Here is a 23,608-nt window from a genome sequence, read left to right on the forward strand (position 1 = left end):
ACCCATTTGGGTGCTGGATGTGAGGGGCCCATGATAGTGGGGCCACTTGACTCCCACCTCTTGACACCAGCATGCCAGACTTCTGGCCACTGGAACCCCAGGGATCGCACTCAGCCACTGAGATAGTGACACTGCCCAGGCCACCTCAGGCAGGAAAGCAGGTCAGGAGGGCAGTTTGGTTACATTTGTCACCATCCTGGAGTCAGCAAAGCAGAGGGACTTAGCTAAGGTCATACAGCAGTTAGTTACAGCAAGAAATACCTTAGTTCCTGATGCATCGCTGTCTATTTCCTGTCCAGGAGAATTCCTTGTCATGGGTGGGGTAGCTGTGGGACTCTCCTCAGTGGATCCCAGTGGCAGCCCCACTTTCATGCTTGCAGGTCTAGGGGCAGACTAGGTTTCCATGCAGCCCCATCCCACTATTCTGGATAAAGTTCCTTCTTCCTGGTTTAGCATCCCCCCGCCCCCGACACACACACACACACACACACACACACGCACGCACGCCTCTGGCCATTCCCTTGGACAGCTCCTCTCCTCCCTGTCTCTGACCAGAATTCCTCCCTTCCCAAAGTCTTCTTTCTGCATCTCATGTGTAGAAACCCTGGTCACAGACTAGCAGCAGTTTAGTTAGTTTAAATACTTAACTTCATTTTAATGAGGGAGACAGTGAGGCCAGTGCACTGCTCAGCTATGACTTATGATGGTGCCGGGGATGGAACCCAGGATCTCTGGGGCCTCAAGCATGAAAGTCTAGTGCACATCTGCTGTGATATCTCACTGGTCCCAGTAGAGACAGTTTAAATATTGTATTGCAGGGGCCCAGGGAATGGCGCAGTGGAAAAGGCATTGAACTTTCAAGCATGAGATCCTGAGTTCCATCCCCAGCATCTCATCATGCTCTAGTTCTCTCTTCCTAATAAATAAATAAACATGAAAAAATAAAATACTGTACTACATTCCCTGTGAGCCTTCCTCTCTCCTGTCTCAGACCTATGATGGGTGAAAACTTTCTCCCTGCTGGGGCAGGTGGGTGCCTCTCTGGCTGTCACAGGAAACAGGAAGCAGGGCCCCAGGGCAGAGTACACAGTAGGTGCAGACTCACAGAGTGAGTGTCTCTGCAGGGTGGGAACAGAGGGAAGGGGTGCAGGAAGTTGGGGCTCCCCTTGTTTTATAGTGAGTTTCCCCTGTGTACATTCACACACAGTCCTGCTTGGCTGAAGGCCTCAGAGCTCCTGAGCCAGCGATTTGTGCCTTCAAAGTGGTTTTCAGTAGAACAGGTGAGCTATCAGAATAGATGACCTTTCCCCACCCCACCCCACCCCCTCTAGCCAGCCTCCCCTCCCCCAGGCTCCAGCTGCCACACTGGCAGCCCAAGGCCACTGGGGACCCGAGGGTGGCAGGCCTCTGTGAGAACACGGGTCCTGCTTGGTATGCACCAGGTGGCGTGCGGCCCCAGCCCTGCCCGTGCACAGCTCTCGGCGGCCAGTTATCGGCAGGTCCTGGAAAATACAATTTAAAAATGAGTGCTGCTGCTTGAGGCAATCTCTTTCCTCACTGATTTCCCTCTGCCACCAGCCCAAGCCTGCCGCTGAATTCTCTGGGCACCCATGAGCTTGCTCCCTTGGCTCAGCTGCTTTCCTGAGCTTGAGCCTGAGGCTCCCAGCCTGGATCAAAAGCATTTTCCTCTGGCAGAGCAGGCGGCACTGTTATTAATACCAATATTAATAATAGCTACCATTTATGGAGGGCTTGCTGTGTGCGGGGGCATGGCGCTAATCGCTTTATGTATGTAATCTCGTTTAATCCTCCGGGCAGCCATGAAAGAAGTTCTGTCATTGTTACTATTTTGAACATGAGTAAACTGAGGCATGAGAAGGTCACCTGGCTAAGAGGAGGTTCTGAACAGGAGGTAGACTCTTGACTCTTGTTGTCTTCTGAGTGCGCTGTACATTGTGCAAGGGGCTGCGAGGTCCTGATAGGAGAGGGTGTGGTGGTGTATGGAGGTGCATATCAATAGCCGGGATTGTCAGGGAGGGCTTCCTGGAAGAAGGGCTGTTGAAGAGCAAACTTGGAGGATGGGTAGGAATTCGGCCAGTGAAAGTAGAGGGAATGGAAGTCCTGAGAGACTGAAGAACTGGAGCCAGCATCAGTCTGGTCGACTGAGCAGACTGAGGGTGGGGTGCACACCAGGAGGCCCCGAGGTGGGAGAGGAGGGAGGTGCCTTTGCTCCATCTGCTCCTCCTTGGGATCTTGCCTCTGAGTTCTCCAGCCTGACCAGGATGTAAGGGGTCGCTGCCTACGATCAGAGCCTCTGGGGGACCTGGATGGAACCATTGCAAGTGCTTTGCAATGTTGGCCCATTGTGACATAGATCAGCCATCCCAGCTGGCAGGGACAGAGGTGCTCTGGCCTGCTTGCTTCTGGGGTGTTTTCCACATCAACAATCAGTTCTCTAACCCTCTGAACCCCAATCGTTGTACAAGTCAGTTTAATGGTGACATGAACCAGAGTGAATGTCAGAGCCCATCACTTTTTTTTTTTTTTTTTACTTTTGGATAGACAGAGAAATTGAGAGCAAAGGGGAATATTGAGAGGGAGAGGGAGAGAGACAGACCTGTAGCACTGCTTTACTGCTTGTGAAGCTTTCTGCCTTGTGGGTAGGAGCTGAGGGCTTGAACCCAGGACCTTGCACTACGAAGTCCACAGCTTTTAAAATTCATTATTTATTTATTTATTTTGCTACCAGGGTTGGCACAGGTGCCCCAGTCACCCTCCCACTGCCCTGGCAGGTCATGGTCCTACTGCTAAGCAGACTGGATAAAATGCAGTAGGCAGGCTCTTGGGTGTGGTCAGCAAGGCCATCAGCTCCATCACCTAGAGAGAGAGTTTCTATGTTCTTAGCTTCATGTGGCTAACCTGCGTGTACCTACCAAAGGGCTGTGACACTGGATGCAGCTTCACTGCTGTGGGGCTGGCTAGCTTCTCGGGCGGGAGATAGACGACCAGGGACTCATGGCTGAGCTGGAAGCAGTATCTCTTTATTCATGTGGAATGCAGCACAGTCTAAGCCATCTCTAATCACAATCCTGTCCTTATATATACTCGCCAAGTAGGGTGGAAACAGGATGTGACATAGAGAGGGTGAAGCGAAAAAAAGACTGGTGGAAATCAGGGTGACTAGGAGAGGGGGCGGAGCAAAAAGACATCATGAACCAGTGGGGATTAAACCAATGCCCTGCAGGCAGGGTGGTGCTTAGTTAACAGTGGTTATGTAAATAGAATACAGTGTTAAGCAGGGGGGATTAAACCAATGAAACAGAAGGGGTTTTAGAAGCAGAATTAGAAGCATACCAACACACTGCCCCAGCACGTCCTGTTCTGCGTATCTGCAGGATCCACAAAGCTGACACCAGGATACTGGGATACTTGATTGACGCTCTTGCTCTCTAACTTCCAGGCCAGGTGAACCGACTGCCCTTCTTCACCAACCATTTCTTTGACACATATCTGCTGATCAGTGAGGACACACCTGTGGGTGAGTTGGCACAGGAGTGGATGGGCATGCTGGGTGGCATGGGCTGGGTTTCCAGACCACAGGTGAAAGGGGTCTTTGCGACCAAGGCCATCTTCCACGTGCTATTGTAACGTCTTCCATGGTGTTCCTGAGGAGTGTTCATCTGCCCTCTGTTTGGTTACCTCCTGGAGCGGGTCACTCACTACACCTTGTGGAAGTCCATTCCAACAGCACCGAGCTCTAGATGCCAAAGCCTTGAGCACAGTGAGCCCAAGTTGCTTGATGTTCACTTCTGCATGAGTTTTGTTCTACAAAGGAATCACTCCTCTTCCTTATGAACATGTGAAGGTGCAAAGAACCATAATTTGTTTTGTAGCCTTAAAAAAAAAGTAGTTTGTTTGCTTATTGGATAGAGATAGAGAAATTGAGAGGGGTGGATAGAAAAAGAGAGACACAAGGTGGGGGTAGATAGCATAATGGTTATGCAAAGAGACTCTCATGCCTGAGGCTCTTAAGTTCCAAGTTCAATCCCCCACACCACCAAAAGCCAGAGCTGAGCAGTGCTCTGGTTTTAAAAAAAAAAAAAGAAAAAAGAGACACCTGCAGCACTGCTTTACCTCTTAGGAAGCTTTCTCTTGCAGGTGGGGACCAGGAGCTTGAATCCTTGTCTTTGTATATTATAACATGTACACCACTGCCTGGCCCTGTTTTGTAGCCTTGTAAACTTTCCTGTGGCTGCTGAGTTATCTTCATGGAGTTAGCCTGTGTTTGTCATTAGGGGGGAAAAAAGCTCACTGTTTATGAAGTAAGTCTAGCCATGCTGGTGCCTCCTATTTACCCTCTCCCCCCCCCCCCCCAGCTCATCATGCAGGTCTGGGCTCACCTGCCTTCTTCTGAGGCCCTGGCTTCTAGGCACATGGCCCCATGGCCTAGCTCAGCTGTGAGATCCCAGAAGCTTCTTAGTATTGGGCAGGAAAGGTGATGGAATGCCTGTCTTGCCACTGTGCTGGTCGGGAGATACCTGTTCCTGTGAGCATGCCTGCAAACACCCCCTGAAGCCCTGCCTCTCTCCACTGACACGCCTTCCTGTCATTTGGATCAGTGTCATGTGAGGGAAAGGCCTGGGATTTTTTTTTTTTGCCTCCAGGGTTATTGCTGGGGCTCAGTGCCTGCACCATGAATCCACTGCTGGATTTGTGGAGGCCATTTTTCCCCCTTTTGTTGCCCTTGTTGTGGTTACTATTGTCATTGTTGATGTCATTCATTGTTGGATAGGACAGAGAGAAATGGAGAGAGGAGGGGAAGACAGAGAGGGGGAGAGAAAGACAGACACCTGCAGACCTGCTTCACTACCTGTGAAGTGACTCCTCTGCAGGTGGGGAGCTGGGGCGGAACCGGGATCCCTACTCCAGTCCTTGCACTTGGTGCCACGTGTGCTTAACCTGCTGCGCTACCGCCCGACCCCCTTAGGCCTGGGATTTTTAAGCCAGGTCTGCCTCTTCTGTCAGGGGCTGGGGGTGAGTGTGGGGGTGTGTGTACCTGAAGCAGCATCATCAGGTGCTTCTATTTGGAGGCTCACTAATACTTCAAAATAAAACAGGTGGCTTGACCAGGAAGGGATGTGAAATATTTCAAATGATTTGGAACACTTTATTTTCTAAATTAATTTTTAACTGAATAAATATTGGATTAGATTATTATATATATCTATATTTCCCCATTTTTTTCTATGGTCCTACCTTTAACTTCCTTTCTAAGTCATACCTATACCTGTTATTACTTCCAAATATCCTTTTTTCCCCCTTCTTCTCTCTGATAAGAGAAATAGTGCCTGACTTCCTCTGGTGTTTTCCAGATTCCCTTCCCTTTCAGTGATGGTATAAAAACAAGATTCCTGGGGGCCAGGTGGTGACACAGGTTACAATGCACAAGGAACCAGATTTGAACTCCCAGTCTCTACCTTTGCGGGTGGTGAAGCAGTGTTGCAGGTGTCTCTCTCTTTCTCTCTCTGTCTCTATCATTCCCTTCTCTCTCGATTCCTGTCTCTACCCAGTAAATAATAAATATAATTTAAAAAAACTAAAAAACAAGATTTGTGGCGACAACCACTTAAGATCCTGATGGAACTGGGATTCAGAGCCTTCTGGCCTTATCCCCCTATCATTTACCCTCTCGGAGTATGGACCAAAAAGGTGGTAGTTCTATTTTCTGTAATTGATTCTTCATTGGACATGGACATTGTCAGTTCAATACGTATACCCAGTCTATTTCTATCTTGCCTTAGTGAAGTAGAGCTTTGGAGAGGTGAGGTTCTATGACACATTGGTGAGGTCATCTGCCCAGGGAGGTTAGGATAGAATCATATAGTTGCATCTGCAAATTGGTGGCTAAGAGGCAGTAAGATATAAAACAGGACAAAGTGTTTAATAATCAGGAGCCAAAAAGTAGAATAGAATATCTGAGAATAGGGACCTTTAGTGTGGAAAGAAGATAGGAAATCTACTTTAGGTATGTTTCAAGGGACCCATGACTTTAGTAATATTTCCTTGAGCTTGATAGCTAACATAGGTGGGTTAGAAATATTTGTTTGGGAAGATGGTGTCAGAATTGAGAATAAAACTAGAAAGCCTGATTAGGCCAGAGAGTAGCTCCCAAATTTGAAGAAAACATATAAATACAGTTAATTGTTTACTACATCAATCTGACCTGGGGCCCATATCTATTTATATTTAGTACAGGACCCTGTACCTCCTCTGAGTGCCTGTCAGACTGAGCTCAGAGTCCCTGGTGACAGCTGGGAACATTCTAGGCTGCACTCATTTCAGGACCAGTCTTATTTGAGTGGCAAAGTAGGATGACCCAGCCTCCCTTTGGAGAGTAGGGCGGTCCTTACCATTGCTAGTTCATAGTGAGGGTCTGGTCCTAGAGAGGCACAAGAAAGGGCTTGTGATGATGCTCCTGAAGGAAGAGAGAGGGGTCTAGGTGAGAGGTCTAGGCCCATAGTAGCTATGGGGGCATCCAAGGATTCTATGACTAAGACCCCAGGTGATGAAGTGAGCGCCACAGTTCCTTTATTCACCAGCTATCAGTGGGCATTTAAGGGGTTTACAGCTCTTGTCTGTTGTGTATAGTGCTGCAGTGAATAAGGGCTTACACCCAGGTCTTTGAATTTGTATAAAACTCTTATATAAAACCAAATGTAGTTGCATGCCAGAATGTAAAATTGTTCAAATAAGATGGCTTCTTGCAGAGGGAGCTTTTGGTGGGCCCCCAGACTCTGTCTGTGGGTGTTTGTGAGCAGACCCCTAAAGACGGCTTTCCTTCTGCTCTTGACAGTGGAAGTTTTCTACAGGTGGGTGCTAGTACACCAGGTATGCTTCTGACTGCTGCAGGGATTATCTCTGTATCCCAGTGGAATTTACAGCTGTGGTGGCCTTTGAGGAAAATGGTCACTCCTTTGGTAAGCAGAAGTCCCCGTGACTCAGCTTGTGAGCATGGATTCAGCTGCTGAGGTTTGGGAATCTGGGTGGCAGAGGGCCATTCAGGAAAGAGGCAGCCTTCCTTTCTTTGCTCACTTTTTGGAGAGTGTAAAGGGCCCCTGCAAGCCCCTTGGATATTCTGCTGCACTCTTTCCTTCTGTCGAGGTTGGATGGGGGTGTCTGTGGACTGCTGACTCATCTGTGGCTCCTCCTCACATCCAGACCTAGCAGAGCAGGCACCTGCAGAGACGGTGCCAAATGCTTGGTATAAGTAAATGAGTAAGTGTGAGCAGTATCTTTCACCATTGAGGATTTGGTTCTCCCTCTCCCCTCTTTCTCTCTCTCTCTCTCTCTCTCTCTCTCTCTTTCTTCCTTCCTTTTTTAAAAAATTAATTTAATTATGAATGACAAGTCTGTTGAATAAGAGGGGTACAATTCCACACAATTCCCACCACCAGAGTTCTGCATCCCATCCCCTCCATTGGAAGCTTTCCTGTTTTTTACCCCTCTGGGAGATTTGACTCCTTTTAATTCATCGTCAATTCATCAGGTAAATATGGGATCGGCCCCCCTCTGTGCCAGCCTTGGGTGCTGTGGGCCCAGAGAGAAATTGGGCAGGGTGATAAAGAACTCAGAATTGTGTGTAATGGGGGCTGAGGGGGTTGTCTAGTTAGTGGGGGATTGAAATCAGTGTCTGACTTCTCTGGGGACAGGGTAGAGATAAGAGGAAGCAGAAGAGGTTTTGGGGAGGTGATGCCCTTAAGTGGAGTCCTGAAAAAGAGCCTCTTCCCAGTACCCACACACTGATTCCATGGTTGATTTGCATGTGTCTGCCCTCACCTTCTTCTAGAGGATCCTTTGTGGTAGAGGGACTGTGTTTGGGGTAAGTGAGACATTGAGGCAGAGGTGTTGCCTCTGCCTCAATGTTGACCTGGGGGAGGTGAAGACCCTTCCCATGTGAGCAGTGCTGGCTCTGTACTCCCTTTGTGTGAGTCTGCATGCCCTGCTCAGCCCCAAACATGGGTCCTGAGAGGCCCTTGATGCAGGAAAGGTGAAGAGGGGTATGGACATTGCTCTTGGTAGGCCCTGTCCTTCTCCCTTTGGCTATATGGCGCTAGATGATCCTCTGTAAATGGCGGCATCGATCGGCCTCTGGGAGCAACTCCCAGGACTCAGCTCTGTTAAGGCTGCAGTGGGCAGTCACAGTGGGGCCATCCATCTGATGCTGTGGGGATTGATTTCTGCGCCAGGGCTGTAGGGTGGGAGAGGGCTCAGTGAGCTGGAAGACAGCTTAGCTCATTGCTCTGAGCTGACCCTTGAAGTCAGGGAGCAGTGAAGCTGTGACTTGAGTCGTGAACCCAGTTTATGTTTTGTACTGTGTGACCTTGGGCTCTGCCTGTCCTGGGCTTCTCTCTCCCCTTTTCACCAGTGGGCTCGGTGGGTTTTGCTGAGGGCAGCCCTGATGATGTCTCAGGGTCCTCAGATGAGACAGACCTGAAGACCCACACAGACTGTGGACTCACATGGGTGTGGCAGATTGTAAACATGTGACCAGCTGTGACTAGCGTTGAAACAGCTTGTCCCAGGAGCTGCCATGTAGCCTGGGGTGACCTAGAGATTTCGCTCTACCTTCTGCTTTGCTCTCTGAATGTTCTACACTGCAACATGGGAATGTTTGAGTGCTCTGTGAGTCGCTGGGCTGTTTATTGGTAACCTCAAAGCTTCCACACCTGGGTGTGTTTTGTTTGTTTGTTTTAACCACCTTGGTTATTTCTGGGTCTTGGTGCCTGAAGTGCAAACCCACTGCTCTCAGAAGCCATTTTTCCCCCTTCTCCCTTTTTTTTAAAATTTCTTTATTGGGGAATTAATGTTTTACATTCACAGTAAATACAATAGATTGTACATGTATAACATTTCTCATAACTCTTTCTCATAACTCATTTCTCATAACTTCTCCTTTTTGACAGAGAGAAATTGAGAGGGGAGGGGAAGTGGGAGAGAGAGAAAAAGACACCTGTATCACTGCTTCACTGCTTGACTGGGGCCTTGAACTTAGCTTCTTTCATGTGGTAATATGTACACTCTAGCTGATACACCTGGGTGTTTTGTTGTGACTGAAAGGAGAGCCTGTGTGTGTGTGTGTGTGTGTGTGTGTCCTAGGGGTGGCTGGTTGGGTTGTCCTGCCTGCCACAGGCAGCAGGGGCATAGAAAACACAGGTGAGTTGGCTCCAGAGGGGGGTCAGTGCCAAGAGGCAGGGCCCATGCCAGTCTAAAAGTGTGGGCTGACAGGAGGAGGAGGGGGAGGTCAGGGTTGTGTGCACACCCAACTCCACCTCCAAGCTGACTAGCTTTCTTCTCTGTGGATGCTCAATGCAGTGTGGTGGTGAGATCCCAGTCTCACAAGACAGTTCATCTCTGTGCTGAGCATAGTCATGGGCATGAGAGAGACAGAGAGCTAGGGATACCACAGCATGAAAGCTTTCCTATTGCCAGAGCACCTCCCATGTGGTCACTCACATGGCAATGTGGGCATGCTACCTGGTGAACTTTCTCTCTAGCCCTAATTAATTTGGTTTTAAAATTTCTTTTAAGTAGGAGGAAGAATGTTAGGGTGGAAACTCAGTGGCCCTGGAGTAATGGAGATTGACACTTTGGTGGTGAGTGTGGTGTGTCAACACACAATTTAAAGAAGGGTGAAATGATTCACCTAAAACACATGCAGTCCTAAAAAACAACATTAACTTGAAGAAAAAAAAAACTCCCATGAGGATTGAAGAGCTGACTTATTAGGGAAGCTGAATGTCTTATGTGGATAAGTCCCTGGGTTCAGTCCCCAGAACTGCATATATGATGGAGAGGTGTTCTATTTCCTCTCTCTCTCTCTCTCTCTCTCTCTCTCTCTGTTTCAAAAGTTAATTGAAAAACAAAAGCTTTATGGTGGTGGATGAAGTGTGCTTACACCTATCTTATGAAGATGTAAGACAGCTCTATGACAACAGTTTTATAAATAAACACAGTCTCAGGCGATTTAGGAAAAGGAAAGAATAAGAAAATCTTGAATAGAGGAATAAGTTCCATTTTAATTTTTTTAAATTTCTTCCAATATTACTGCTGAGGCTTGATGCTGACACTATGAATCCACCACTGTTGGTGGCCCTTTTTTCCAACTCTATTTTATTTTGATTTATTTTATTTTATTTGACAAGACAGAGATAAATTGAGAGGGGGAGAAAACAGAGAGGAAGAGAGAAAGACACCTGTCGACCTGCTTCACTGCCTGCTAATCTTCCCCTCTGCAGGTGGGGAGTGGGGAGCAGGGGCTCAAACCCAAGGCCTGGCACATGGTAATGTGCGTGCTCTTAACAGGGTTGACACTGCCTGCCTTCTAAATCCCCCCTCGGCTTTTCTTGGGGGAGGGATAGAGACAGAGAGAATAAAAGAGAAGGGGAATGTAGAAAGGGGAAGAGACAGACACACACGTCTTTTGGACCACACTGCTCATGCTTCTTCTCCCCTGCATGTGGGAACCAGGGGCTTGAACCTATGTCCTTGGGATTGTAATACATATACTCTATCTTTTCAGAAGCAGAAGTGGAGTGTGACTGTAGGCAGGCTCACAGTACAGCTTCTATCATGTCTTCTCCTGGGCAGGAGACTGGGGCTCTCATGCACCCCAGTCCCCTCTCCATTTTTTATGCCTTTGTCTCAGTTCCCAGCTGTGGATGAGCAGCCACAGGTTCCGAACAGAATGAAAAGGCATAGCTTAGCCATCTGAAATCCCTCACAGAAGCTTATGCTCAGTTACAATTGCCTCACCTATCTCAGGTTCCAATTCGCTCTGTGCAGTGTTCTTTTTGAAGACTGTCTCCAGCCATGAAGAAAGAAGCAAAATGAAGTCATTAAGTAGCTCTGTCTTCATCCAACCTGTTAACACTCAGCCCCCACCTTGTCCCTGTGTGTCTTGCTTCAGACATAGCCATCAGAGTGTGGCCTGGGTCGGGAGAGCAAGGGCAGATCAAGGACTCCGTGCCTGCTCAGGCTTGTTGGCATCACCCACTCCTGGGCCCAGGCTGTCTGTCAGGGGACCATGGCCAGTGCTTTAGGATGCAGGGCATGTGCTGTCTCCCACTGCCCTCCTGAATCTACTCCATATGCTCCACCCAGCATCACTCATGTTAGTTTCATTAATACCCTCAATGTAGCTAATCCAGTCATTCATTCTCAGACCTGTGACCTTTGATATATATATTTCCCCTCTTTTTATTGAAGAGATGAATAGTTTACAGTTGACAGTAAAATACAGTAGTTGGTACATACATAACATTTCTCAGTTTTCCACATAACACTCTAACCCCCCACCTATGTTCTCCTCCACCTTCACGTTCTGGGACCTGAACACTCCCTCCCCCCCCCCCCGCACCCCACTGTCCTATACTTTGGTGTAATACTATCTATCTATCTATCTGTCTATCTATCTATCTATGTATATATTATATATATATGTATCTTCTGCCTCTCCTCCTCCTCCTCCTCCTCCTCCTTTTCTTTTGAGTACTGTCTGATTATTCCCTCTCTGCTCCCTTTGCCAGTCCCTTCATCTCCTGAGCTTTTAGCACTGGAGGGCCTAGCCTAGTTTCTGTATCTCTTCTTCATGTTTTTTAAAAATTATTATTATTATGATGATAATGATGTCAAACCAACACATATTTTTAATAATTTATTTTTGGAGTTAATGGTTTACAGTGCAGTTGACATGTGGGTACAATCTGTCATCTTAGGAGCCCGAGGTTCTTTTCATCTGTGTGTTCTTGTGTGAGAGGCCTCTTCTATCTCGTATCTTTATGTGCTGCTTGCCCCCCAACAACTCCAAGGTACCTGCCTTCTGCCTGGACTGTCCTAGCAAGCAGCTTCCAGACTCATATTTCCACCTCCACACTCTATACTTCTACTTGGATCTAGAAAGTTCTCTTATACTCTCCACATATGAAGTTCAGTTTCTTTTATTAAGAATTTTTTTTCTTGCCAAGGAGGCTTTTTAAATGTTTTTTTTCTTATTTCTTTATTGTGGGATTAATGTTTTACAGTGAACAGTAAATACAATAGTTTGTACATGCATAAAATTTCTGTTTTTCATATAACAATACAACCCCCACTAGGTCCTCTGTCATCCTTTTCCAGGACCTGTACATCCCCCCCCAGAGTCATTTTATTTTTAATTTCTTTATTGGGGGATTAATGTATTACATTCAACAGTAAATACAATAGTTGGTACATGCATAAAATTTTCCAGTTTTCCACATAACAATACAACCTTCACTAGGTCCTCTGTCATCCTTTTTGGACCTGTACTCTTCCCCCCACCCCACCCCAGAGTCTTTTACTTTGGTGCAATACGCCAACTCCAGTTCAGCTTCTACTTGTGCTTTCTCTTCTGATCTTGTTTTTCAATTTCTGCCTGAGAGTAACATCATCCCATATTCATCCTTCTGTTTCTGACTTATTTCACTTAACATTACTTCTTGGAGGCTTTTAAAAAAATCTTTATGTATTTATTGTATAGAGACAGTTAGAAATAAAGAGGGAAAGGAGTGATAGAGAGGAAGACAGACAGAAAGACATCTGCTGCTTCATCACTTTTGAAGCTATTCCCTTGCAAGTGGGGACTGGAAGCTCGAACCTGGGTCGGTCCTTGTGCACTGTAGCATGTGCACTCAACCAGGTGCACCAGTTCCTGGCCCCTGAAGTTCAGTTTCTGATCTTCCCCTGCACAGCACTCCCTCACTAAACCTGCACCCCAGGGACTACAGCATTTAGCTGCGTCCTCTGTGGCTCCACCTTTTCCTGTGTGCTCAGGTAGGAATCCTGGTACCATTTCTTACTCTGCCCTTTCTCCCTCTTCTCTCATCCACTTCATTAGGAGATTCTGTTGGCTGTGGCTTCAAAACATTTCCAGACATGCTGAGTTTCGTGTCTTTACTCACCACTGGGGTCGGGGAGTGGGTGGAACGTCCTTTCAGCGACAGGCAGAGCCTGTCCTGAGGTCTGCTCAAGTCTTCCCAGCTCTCTTGGCATGAAAGCATAAGTCCTTAAATGGAATAAAGGTTGTTTGCACCCCAGCTCCTGCCTCCTCTTAGACCCCCCACACCTGTTTACCTGCTCACTCCACTCCACTCCAGCCCCACCAGTCTCCTTGCAGTTCCTTGAGCATGCAAGACATGCTCCTACCTCTTGGTCTTTGCATTTGCTGCTTCTGTTGTCTGGAATGTTAGGAGCTTCTGTTAGTCAAGTCATTTGCCACCACCCCTATGTGGTATTCCTGGATTCTTCCAAGCAGGATTTAAGTGCTATGTCCTTACTTTCTTTTCTCTCTGTTTGTATTAGTCATGATGCTGTGGTTCCTCACTTGCTGGTCTGTCCCCTCTGTGTTGCCTTGTGATGCTTCCAAGTGCCTCTTGCCTGCCATATCTGTACTGCCAGCTCTGTGCCTCATTTATGTCTGGGTTTGGGGGTGCCTCATGGGAGGAATGGATGCCTGGAGTTTGTGAGCTGGTATGGGAGTGACCACATATTTCCTGCTCCGTGGCTGCTCACCATCCCTCCTGGAGTCCACAGCCCGGTGTTCAGGTGTGTGTCAGCACTGAGGTGTGGTAGTGACAGCAGTGATGGCCACCTGTTGTGCTTGACATCCTCGGTGGCCCAGATGCTGGACGTGCCTGTGCTTGTGAATGGCGAAGTCTCCATCATGCCAGGGGTCGTATTTTTATCATTCCAGCTGCCTGCTAGGGCTGTGTGTGGCATATTTGCTGGGGACCCTTGGGATACCGAGTCCTGGCTGGCTCTCAGAGGACACAGAAGCAGCAGCACAGAGCAGGACAGGGGGTGGGGGGTGGGGGTTGCACCAAGCTGACCAGGAGCTCTGAGATGGGTCCTGGAGGGCCATTCATCCATAGGTCCACACCTCATCCTCATACCTCAGGGGACCCTGGGAACAGAAGTCACTTCTGTCCCAATTCTAGCTCCCCTCCCTCAAGCCAAATGCTCTTTAGTGCTTATGGGAAGGTTGAGGTGGTTTATCATAGCTGGTTACCTGCCACTCTCCACCTGCAGTCATGGAGCCCTCTCAACACCTCCCCTCACTACCGCACCTTTACCCAGGCTGTGCTCTCAGCCTGGAGTGCCCTTTCCCCTCCCTGTTTGGTGAATTCCTTCCCACCTGTCAGCCTGCAGTTAGTTGTCACTTGACATGTGAGGCTCCTCAGCCTCCCCTGCCCCTACCCTCTGCTTGCTTCCCATTTGCTTCTCTGAAAGCTCTCAGCACTTTCTCTCTTGACTGTCTGTGTGCAGTCCCCATCAGCTGTTCATTTGTACTTATTACTTTTATTAATATAGACGTTGCAATTAATTACACTTGGAGTATTTATGTATACAGTGCGGCTGTGGAGTGATAATATGTGCTAGTGTTTATCAGCGGCCAGCCTCCTGCCTGGGCCTCTAATAAGCTCATCAGTGCTGGGCCCCTGAACTGATGAGAGAGAGTCATCATGTCTGCTTCCCAGAGGAGCCAGCCCAGCCGTGTGTCCTCTAAGTCCAGCACCAAGCACAGAGTAGGCCTGTCCTGAATGGGCCTCAGCAAGTGCTGGCTGCTTGAGGTGAGAGGGATTAACAAGGACGAGAGGCTGGGTGTGTGCCAACAGTCTTCTGAGTCCCTTCCCCTTGACCCCCCCCCCCCAACTCTGTTGCCTAGGCCCATACTCACAGAACTGACTTCCCCAGACAGAAACCACCCCCCACCCCCTACCCACACCCCCAAAGCTTCTTGAACCACAGTTCCGGTGATAATGTCCATGCTAATCACCCATAAGACTAAATTAGTCTTGTCAGGAGCCATTAAGGTGGGAGTTCAGGATTCATTAGGATGAATCGAGCCAGCAGTGCCTGGCACTGCTGCTAGTGCCACTGATTAATTTCTCTGCAAATGCCATCAATGCCCAGCTGTTTCGTCTGGACACAGGGAGAGCAATTTTCAGGTGGGCTGACCTCGCATCCATGGTATCAGCATCCAGAGGAGTTGAGCGCCAGCAAGCACATAGACAACTCCCCGCAGGGACCGCCCCGCTGAATGCTACGGGGTGCACCAAGAGCTGGCATGAATGGTGGGCAGGTAGACAGCTTGGGACCGGTCTGGATGGAGGGACATCCGGGCGTGGGGCTCTGATGCAATCATGCAGAATGCAGTCATGCAGAGGGGTGGGTGAGGAGGGAGTCTTGAAAGAGCTTGTTGAGTCTTTTCTGAGACCATTCTCAGTACCCTGAAGGGCCTGTCCTCCCCAACCCCTGCCTACCCCCCATCTCTGTAAAGGGAAGAAATTATCTTTCTAGAGAGCTAAAGGTCTACAGGGAGAGAGAGAGAGAGGGAGAGAGAGAGAGAGAGAGAGAGAGAGAATAAATTTGTATGTTTTTATATCTTAGGAAAAAATATTCATAGGAATAACATAGGAGAAAGGGTTGCAGTACCCCAGGGTGGTTCCTCAGCAAGGACTGAGGACTGAGTGACAGAAATTGTAGGCCTGGAGAGGGTTGTGAGTGTGAGGAAGCCAGTGGGTCACAGACATCCTGAGTATGGCTTGGGCTCTTCTGTCTTTCTGTGCCACCTGCACAGAAACCACACAGCCCAGTAGCTAGTGATAATCAAAATATAAGAGCATACTTGATGGTAAGTAACAAATATTAAGGAAAAATAATCATAAAGTCAGAGGTAGAGAATGTGGTCTATAATAGCCTGTATTTATTTTATGTACTTCTGTAATTTTTAGATAGAGACAGAGAGAAATTGAAAGGGAAAAGGGAGATAGAGAAGGAGAGAGAGAAAGACACCTGCAGCACTGCTTCACTGCTTGTGAAGCTTTTCCCCTGCAGCTGGGAGCCGGGGACTTGAACCTGGATCCTTGAACATTATAATGTGTGCTCCCTATCAAATGCACCATCACAGATGGGGTCCTTCTAGGGGCAGCCTGTGAGCTGCCACCATTCTTGAGATGTTCCTACTCAGGCACATGAAGAGCCTGTGCAGCCAGCTGTGTGCTGCCCCTCAGAACAGGGTGGGAGCAGGCAGGTGTTTTGGATGTGGCCATAGTAACACCACTGGTAGCAATGATTGACACACCACCTGTCCTATAACAGGCTGTTAATTACGTGCACTTCATACCTGGTCCTGGTTTTGCTGGAGAATGGGCTAGGGATTTATATCCAGATGACTGGGAAATGACAGCCATTTCTACTGTTCATCAACTCTGTGAATAGGTAAGCGGTTTCCTATACTTTTTGTTTGACTGAAACCTCCCACGGAAAGTGGGCCTTCTAGCTCCCATTTCACAGAGGAGGAAGCAGAGGCTTAGAGATTTGTGAGTGACTTGAGTGGTCACATAGCCCGTAAAGGATGGAAATTGAACTTGAACCAAGTACTGTTTAACTCCAGAGCCTGTACATTTACCCATAACTGTGGGAATGCGTGTATGGGTCTTGCTTTTAGGTTTGAAGTACAGAAGAGGACTGACCAATGGTAAATGCCCAGCCCACCCCAGGCATGTGGGAGGCACAAACTACAGAGTTCCAGTGATTCTCAGAGGAGGGGAAAATTCATCTGGTTGCCAAGACAGAAGACTGCATAGTAGAGGTGGCTTTGAGTGGCAGGTTTTTCCACAGGCTGAAGCCACAGGAGAGGCAGTTCAGAAGGCAGGGAAAGAGCCCACCAGCAGTGGGACAAGCAATTTGTGTGTCTTGGGTGGCAAGTATAGTCTGTTGTGGTTAAAAATAAAATGAATAACATTAATTATTTGTACTTGCCTTGTACTAATCAGGTTACCTGAATGATCTCTTGGACTCCTTTGAGCAATGCTGAGATGTCTGTTCTATCATGTAGCCATGTGCTACAGGTTCAGAGAGATCAAGCAACCTGCCCAGGCTCCCATGAGCTAAGTCAGGATTTGAATCCCAAGTGTTCAGTCTCCAGTGTCTACACTCATTTTTTCACCATGCTGCCTTTCAGGGTGTGTGGGTCTTTCCTCAGCTATGACCCAAGGTCTCAGCTCATACTGGAGAGGTGCTGGCTGAAGGGGCAGCTGCTCTCTGAGAAGGAACAGTGACCTGCATGGCTCTGCCTGGGAGCACAGGTCCAGAAATGGGGCTGGAGCAGTGACCTGCATGGTTCTGTCTGGGAGCAGTGGTCCAGAAATGGGGCTGGAACAGGGACCCAGGACTGGCTTCTCTCTCATATAGTTGTGTGAGCTTGGGGAAGTCCATTTCCCTATTCCGACCTCACTTTCCCCCTGGCAGAAGATACTGGTGCTGGATGGAATGCTGTATAGAATTGGAAATATTGTTAAACATGACTGGGGAGGATTAACGAGAGCATGACATTAGCTAGGTCCACAGTCTTCCCCCAGCAGTGAGTGATCTGGGGGCCCCAGTCAGCTGTGCTGGAGCCAGGCAGCAGGTACCCCCCCCCACTTTGGTGGGGTACAGGCAGAGGTGCTGGCAGATGAGCCTATTTCAGTCATGTTTTGGGGTGAGGATGTGCTGAGCTAGCAGTTTACTGGGAGCACTTGGGCTTCCTGGGAACCAGCTAGGGGTGTGATGTACAGGAGCTGAAACCTTCCAGCTGGTTGGGGGCAGGCAGAGCCAACTTTGAGCTTGTCATCATTCCCTTCATCCTGCCTGTCTGGGGATCTGTTAGCTTAGTTAGTCCAGAAAAGGAGAGCCAGTCGTGCTGGCAGCCCTTGACCAAGAAAGGGTTTGAGCACCTAGGAGAGTTACTTCTTGGTGCAAAGATCTCCTTCAAAGTCCTCCCCTCACCAGGTGCCTTCTCCTCCTTCCTCTCCCCAGTCTGGGCACAGTGTACAAGTGCTGGGCAGGGGGACATGGTGCTCCTGGGCTCCAGCTCTACCACTCACCAGCTGTGTACTGTAGCAAGTCCCTTAGCTCCCTCCTTCCAGAGGAACCTCGCTTTTCTTCTCTGCTCACACTTAGAAGTGTGAACTGTCTCTTTCTCTCTCTTCTTTAAATTAAAAAAAGCTTATTTATTATTGTACAGAGACAGGGAGAAATTGAGATGGGAGGAGGAGAGAAGGAGCGACACCTACAGCATTATTTCACCAGTCTTAAAGTTTGCCTCCTGCAGGTGGGAATCCGGGGCTTGAACCCAGATCCTTCACACTGAAGTGTGTGTGCTTACCATCTGATCCCAGACTGCTTACCAGGTGCACTACCATCTGATCCCAGACTGTGAACCATCTCACTGGCCACTTACTTTTTTCTCTGACTCGGTTTACTCAGGTATAGAATGGGTGTGCAGTGACATTGTATATTGTAGGGTTGTGGTAAGGATTAAGTATATGAACGGCAGGTACTGAACACATGTTTGGCACTGACAGATGCTGTTTGGTTGTCAGAAAAGTCAAGACACATTTTTGCATAGGAAAATAGAAAAAATACATCATCACTTCCCGGCAATCCAATATTTTTGTTGTCCCTGACTGATGATGCTTTTCTTAAGTGAGAAGCAGCTTGGGGACATGAAATCTACATTATGTGCAAAAGTTCCACTGTGCGTAATACGTAAACATTTAGAGTGGCTTTATGTTGCTCTATCAAGGGGGGCTAGTTTCATTTTTCACCAGAAATTCAGAAATACTTGGTTCTGTCTTACAGCCTGAACAGGACTCCACTTGTCACAGCCGCCTGCCCCGGGCACTGCTGGCTCTGGGGGTGCCCTCACAGTAGTGGACAGTGTCAGAGGCAGTGAGCACCTCCTGTCCCTTTATAGCCATCGGCCTCCTGCTGCTGTGCCCTATCTGTCCTGTTCTTCCCCAGAATCCTGGGGTCCTTCATATGACAGCTGTCTAGGGCTTTTCACAGCTTATTTCATTAACATTTTTTTAAACCTTTATTTATTTGCTGGATAGGGACAGTCAGAAATTGAGAGGAAGAGGGTGATAGAGAGGGAGGGAGACACCTGCAGCCCTGCTTCAACATTTGTGAAGCTTTCCCCCCTGCAGGTGGGGGCCAGGGGCTCGAACCAAACCTGGGTCCTTGTGCACTGTAACATGTGCGCTCAACCAGGTGCGCCATCACCTGGCCCCTTCACAGCTTATTTCAATCCTCACAGCAACCTCTGAAGGAGGTCCATTTTACAGACAAGGAAGCTAAGCCTTAGAGAGTTTGCCACTTGCCCCAGCACCCACCATCATTCAAAATGAATTCAAGCCCATGCCTTTCTTACTGCTTAACCAACACTGCCTTCTTTGTAGGGAATCAGAGTAGACCAAGGGGGGAAGTTTCCAGTTTCCTAGGCTGGTCTTCATCTCTGTCTCTCTCTGCTTTCTGCCTTCATCCTACAGTGGATGGAGGGGACCAGAGTCTCTGGCTCTGGAGGGGACCACCAGAGTCTTTTCCTAGGGCAGGGGAGAAGGCAGGTTTCAGCTGCCTCTCTGTTCTATACCCCGGAGTCACAGCACTGCTCAGGAACCATTCCAGGACGGTCTTGGCAGCAGAGCGTTTGTGGCAGGAGCCCTAGTATGCCCCTGGATTGATTCAGCCTTTGGAAAGGATAATTCAAGTTGAATATGCTGGTGTCTAGCTGGAGTGAGATGGAGGACTTATTGAGTGTTGAACCTGCTTCGCCACATCAGCTGCTTTATGAGCTCTCGGGAGAAACCCTATGTTGTGACTAACTCAGCCCTGACGGGCAGGGAGGCAGCATTCATCTCCCTCATTTCCCTTGCCAAGCAGTGCAATGCGACCCAGGCACCCCACTTGTCCAGTGTGGGTGTTGAGAAGTAGCTTCCAGCCACACTGTAGTGCAGGTCATTGTTCCTCTCTGTGCATCTGGGAAGTAGGAGGAGGGCAGGGCCCCCATGTGGTGGGGGGCTGTGTGGCCTCTGGCTCCAGGCTGACTGTGGCAGCCATGGGTAGGGGCATAGATGGAGGATGGTGGTGGCCTGAAGCCTGTGGGTGCACCTCTGTGATTTCTAGCAGCCTGTCTGTCATTTGGGGGCATCCCAGCACCATCCCTCAGGACACTACCCTTGCAGGCTGGCAGATTCTTGGGCAGATCTAGTGAATCTGTAGTACAGGCACTCAGAGCCTGGCTGCAGAATGGCCCCTGCACTCAGCCTGGCTCCGTATAAGCACAAAGGCAAGAGACCAGGGGAACATGGAGCTCTGGTGGCTCAGTCACCTGGTCACCCAGGTATTCTAGGCACAGGCTAGAATGTGAACAACCTCAGAGACGAGAACAAACCATGATCTGTTTGAGTACAGGGGTCACTCCTTCAAATATCATTGCGTGGGTCACCTGTGTGTGCAGTAGGCTGGCAATGAGAAACGATAGCCTTCCTGTGTCCCCTGTGGCATCTGGCACAGGACATGACACACAGATGGCATTTGTTCTGTAGGGAGTGACGTGTATGTCTGACCTGGGCTAAGAGTGTGCTCACCCAGTGGGGAAGCCTTTCCTGAGAGAAGAGGGTGGGGAGACACCCTGCACACACACTGTGGCCACCTCAGGGGAGGGGTGTTCAGAGCAGAGACTTCCCCAAGCAGGGGTGCAGGATGAGAATTAGCAGCCAGTACCCTGAGTGGGGGAGGGAGGAACATCTGGTGTGGGCACCAGCATTCTGCCACTTCCCACACGGTCTGTTTCTCCTCCTCAACCCTGGATCTTCTCTTTACTGTCATATCACAGGCCATGCAGTGTGATGCCAGAGACTTGGGAAAAAAGTAAGTCACAGATGCCATGCTCAGTACCCATGCACGTAGTCTCTAGGACAACCCATAGAACCACCACTGTTCCCATTTCATAGATGAGAAAACTTAGTGACTAGTCTGAAGTCAAAGAGACTTTTTGTTCTTCCTACCGAGGTCAGATCTCTGGGGTGGTCATAGCTGCCCTGCCCTGCTCCATTGCTGCTATGAGCCCTTCAGCAAACTGTCCCGTCTTTAAACTGAGTGTCATAGATCTCTTCCAATGAGTTCTTCTGCTCCCAGAAGTACAGGAAGCCTGAAGGACTGTTATCAACACACTTTGCTGGTGTTGATCCTTTTAAGTCTGGCATGGGACCCAAAATTTGAATGTCCAGGTTCTTTTTTTTTTTTTGCCACTAAGGTTATAACTGGGGTTTGGTGCCTACACCCTTCCTGGTGGCCATATTTTCCCTTTTTTTTTTTTTTCTAAAGGAAAGCAGGAGAGAGAGAGGATAGAGACACATGTTGTACCACTGGTGAGGCTTCCCTCTGCAGTGGGAGGACTCAGGGCTTGAACCCAGATCCTTGTATAAGGGAATATATGCAGTCTACTGTGTGTGCCACCACCCAGCCCCTGCATTTCTAAGCTCTCAGGTGAAGCGACTGCCCTCGCTATGCTGCTTCCCAGCCTTGGAGAGAAGCTCTCAAGTCTGGTGTGAGTTCCTCCTCCAGCCCTGCTGGGTTCAGTGGCCCTGGCAGTGGCTGTCCTGCTGGGCTCCCTAGGACGGAGCTCTTGGCAGCCTGTCATACAGAGACCCCTACACAGAAGAGTGCCTGTGTGCTCCACACCTCAGCCAGGCCTCATCCTTGGTAACAGATGTGTGAATTAATAGGGGCCTGGGAGCAGCAGGCCCAGGAGAGAGATGCCAAGCTGCCCAGTTCAACAGGCCCCCAGCCCCTCCTTCCGTGTTTACAAAGCAGCAGGTATAATTACTCCTGACGGGCCTCCATTAAAAGCTCTGAAGCAGTTTACACACAGTTACAGGGAGAGGGTAGCTGCTTTCCTCCTCAGGACTCCACCCCCACCCCCAGCCCACCTGCTTCAAAGGGAGTCCTGTCCAAGGAGATGTGGATCTGTTGGGGGTGATGCAGTTTGGGGATGATGCAATTTAGAGTTCGAGGAGGAATGGGGAAGCATAGCAAAGCCTGGCTTCTGCCATCAGTGACCCTGTTCTCCTTAGAGACAGCAACCATCCCACCCATCTCTGGCTCTTGGCCAAGGCCCCCAGTGTGGAGTGAGAGGCTGTGAGCTGTGGAGGACGGAGCATGGAGCCCTAGCTCCTCCTCCATGATGCTCAGATGTTATGGGGTGGATCCTGCTCTTCCAGAGCCTCAGTTTCCACATCTATCAAATGGGGGCTGGTTCCATGTACTTTGCATGCCTATTATGGGTATTTAGGTAAATGACACATGTGGTGGGCATGGGCACAGCATCTGGCCCTTGCCCAGGTGCTCAGTTGTAGGGACGGTGATTCCTGGCTTTCCTGCGGGCCACTCTTTTGCCCAAAGTGCTTCTTAAAACCAAGAACCTATTTGGATGTTGACGATCTGAGGCGCCACTGAGCCCAGCTCAGTCCTGTCTCTACTTTTTGATGCAGAAGTTCCAGAAGGTCCTTGCAGAGCGTGCCCGACAGTCCTTGTCCCTCTGGTCAGAATCTCCCTATTTTACAGAGCCTTGGATCCAAAGGCTAACTAGGAAAATTACAGTGTTTGCCACCTGCATTTCTCATCACCAAAAATGAAAGTAGCTTCATCAGGTGCTGTGGGGACAGGGAGGAGAATGCGTATCTTTACAACTTACATTACCTACTAGAAATGTGTCCATGAGAAAACTGGTACTGCCTTTTAGCTCCAAAAATGTAAATATCTGAATCTATTTGAGAAGTGACACCACAGAGGTTATGTTCTGAAATTAGATCAGGGGCACACGGAGAAGACGGGCTGTCTAGGACCTCCAAGGTACTTGTCCCTGCTCCAGTTGGGTGCCCTCATTTGGTCAGATGGCATATGGGCTGTGACATGTGACATATGCCCAGCACAGAGCCTGGCACACTGTCAAGCCTGGTTAATCCCAGCCTGCTCTCACCCCGTTAGCAAGAAGTATTTCCTTTTCCTTCTGCCTAGTCCCTCTGCCACTACAAGAAGAATAGGAACTGTCACCCTCCCTTTGGCTCCACCGTGCACGCCCCTGGAGGAGGTTCCCTTTCTCAGTCTCCTTTTTGGCTCTGGGAGGGGAGAATGAGTGGCAAGAAGAGGCAGGACAAACGTTAGCATTCACCTAGCTTTCCTGCTGGGGTCTTCTCTTTCATAAATCAGAATGTTGACCAAGCTTTTGTGAGTATCAAGTCCCTAGGCTGTCCAACAGCCTAGATCTTCGAAGTCAAAGGTGTCTTCATGTTAGAACTGCTGTTTTATCTGAGAAGCAGAGCTTTCTGCTGCCCAGTTCTTCATTTGCTATCTCCGGCGGGCGGTGTCCTGTGCGGTTAGTAGATCCAACCTGGGGCTGTAGAGTGTCTTATAGAACTGTATGCAGAAGGGCAAGACATTGGCCATCCACTACTCTATCTTTAGAGATTTCACTAGAGTGGTTTTTTTTTTTAGTACTCTTTATGATGTAATAGAGATAGAACTAAGTGCCTTTTGCATGTAACTCTACCACTGAACAACTTCCCTGGCTCACTTTTTGTTTAATTTTATTTACGAGAGCAAGATAGAGGCAAGCTAGAGTGCAAAGCTCTCAGTTCCGCCATCCATAGTGTTCCACCTGTTTTGTCTTGTTTTGTCTTTGTAGCTCTCATGTTGTGCTAGAAGG

At 48.8% G+C, this 23,608-nt stretch overlaps 1 protein-coding gene across 1 annotated transcript in view; it reads left to right on the plus strand.

The window, feature by feature from the left end:
- The window catches only part of CDH23 (cadherin related 23), a 505,784-nt gene that overhangs the window by 58,142 nt on the left and 424,034 nt on the right, over positions 1 to 23,608 (plus strand). The window contains exon 3 of the mRNA XM_060201959.1: positions 3,461 to 3,538. Coding sequence (XP_060057942.1) covers positions 3,461 to 3,538 — 78 coding nt within the window. The remainder of the gene's footprint in view (positions 1 to 3,460; positions 3,539 to 23,608) is intronic.

Source organism: Erinaceus europaeus, chromosome 1 (genome assembly GCF_950295315.1).
Source record: "Erinaceus europaeus chromosome 1, mEriEur2.1, whole genome shotgun sequence".
Taxonomy (NCBI): domain Eukaryota; kingdom Metazoa; phylum Chordata; class Mammalia; order Eulipotyphla; family Erinaceidae; genus Erinaceus; species Erinaceus europaeus.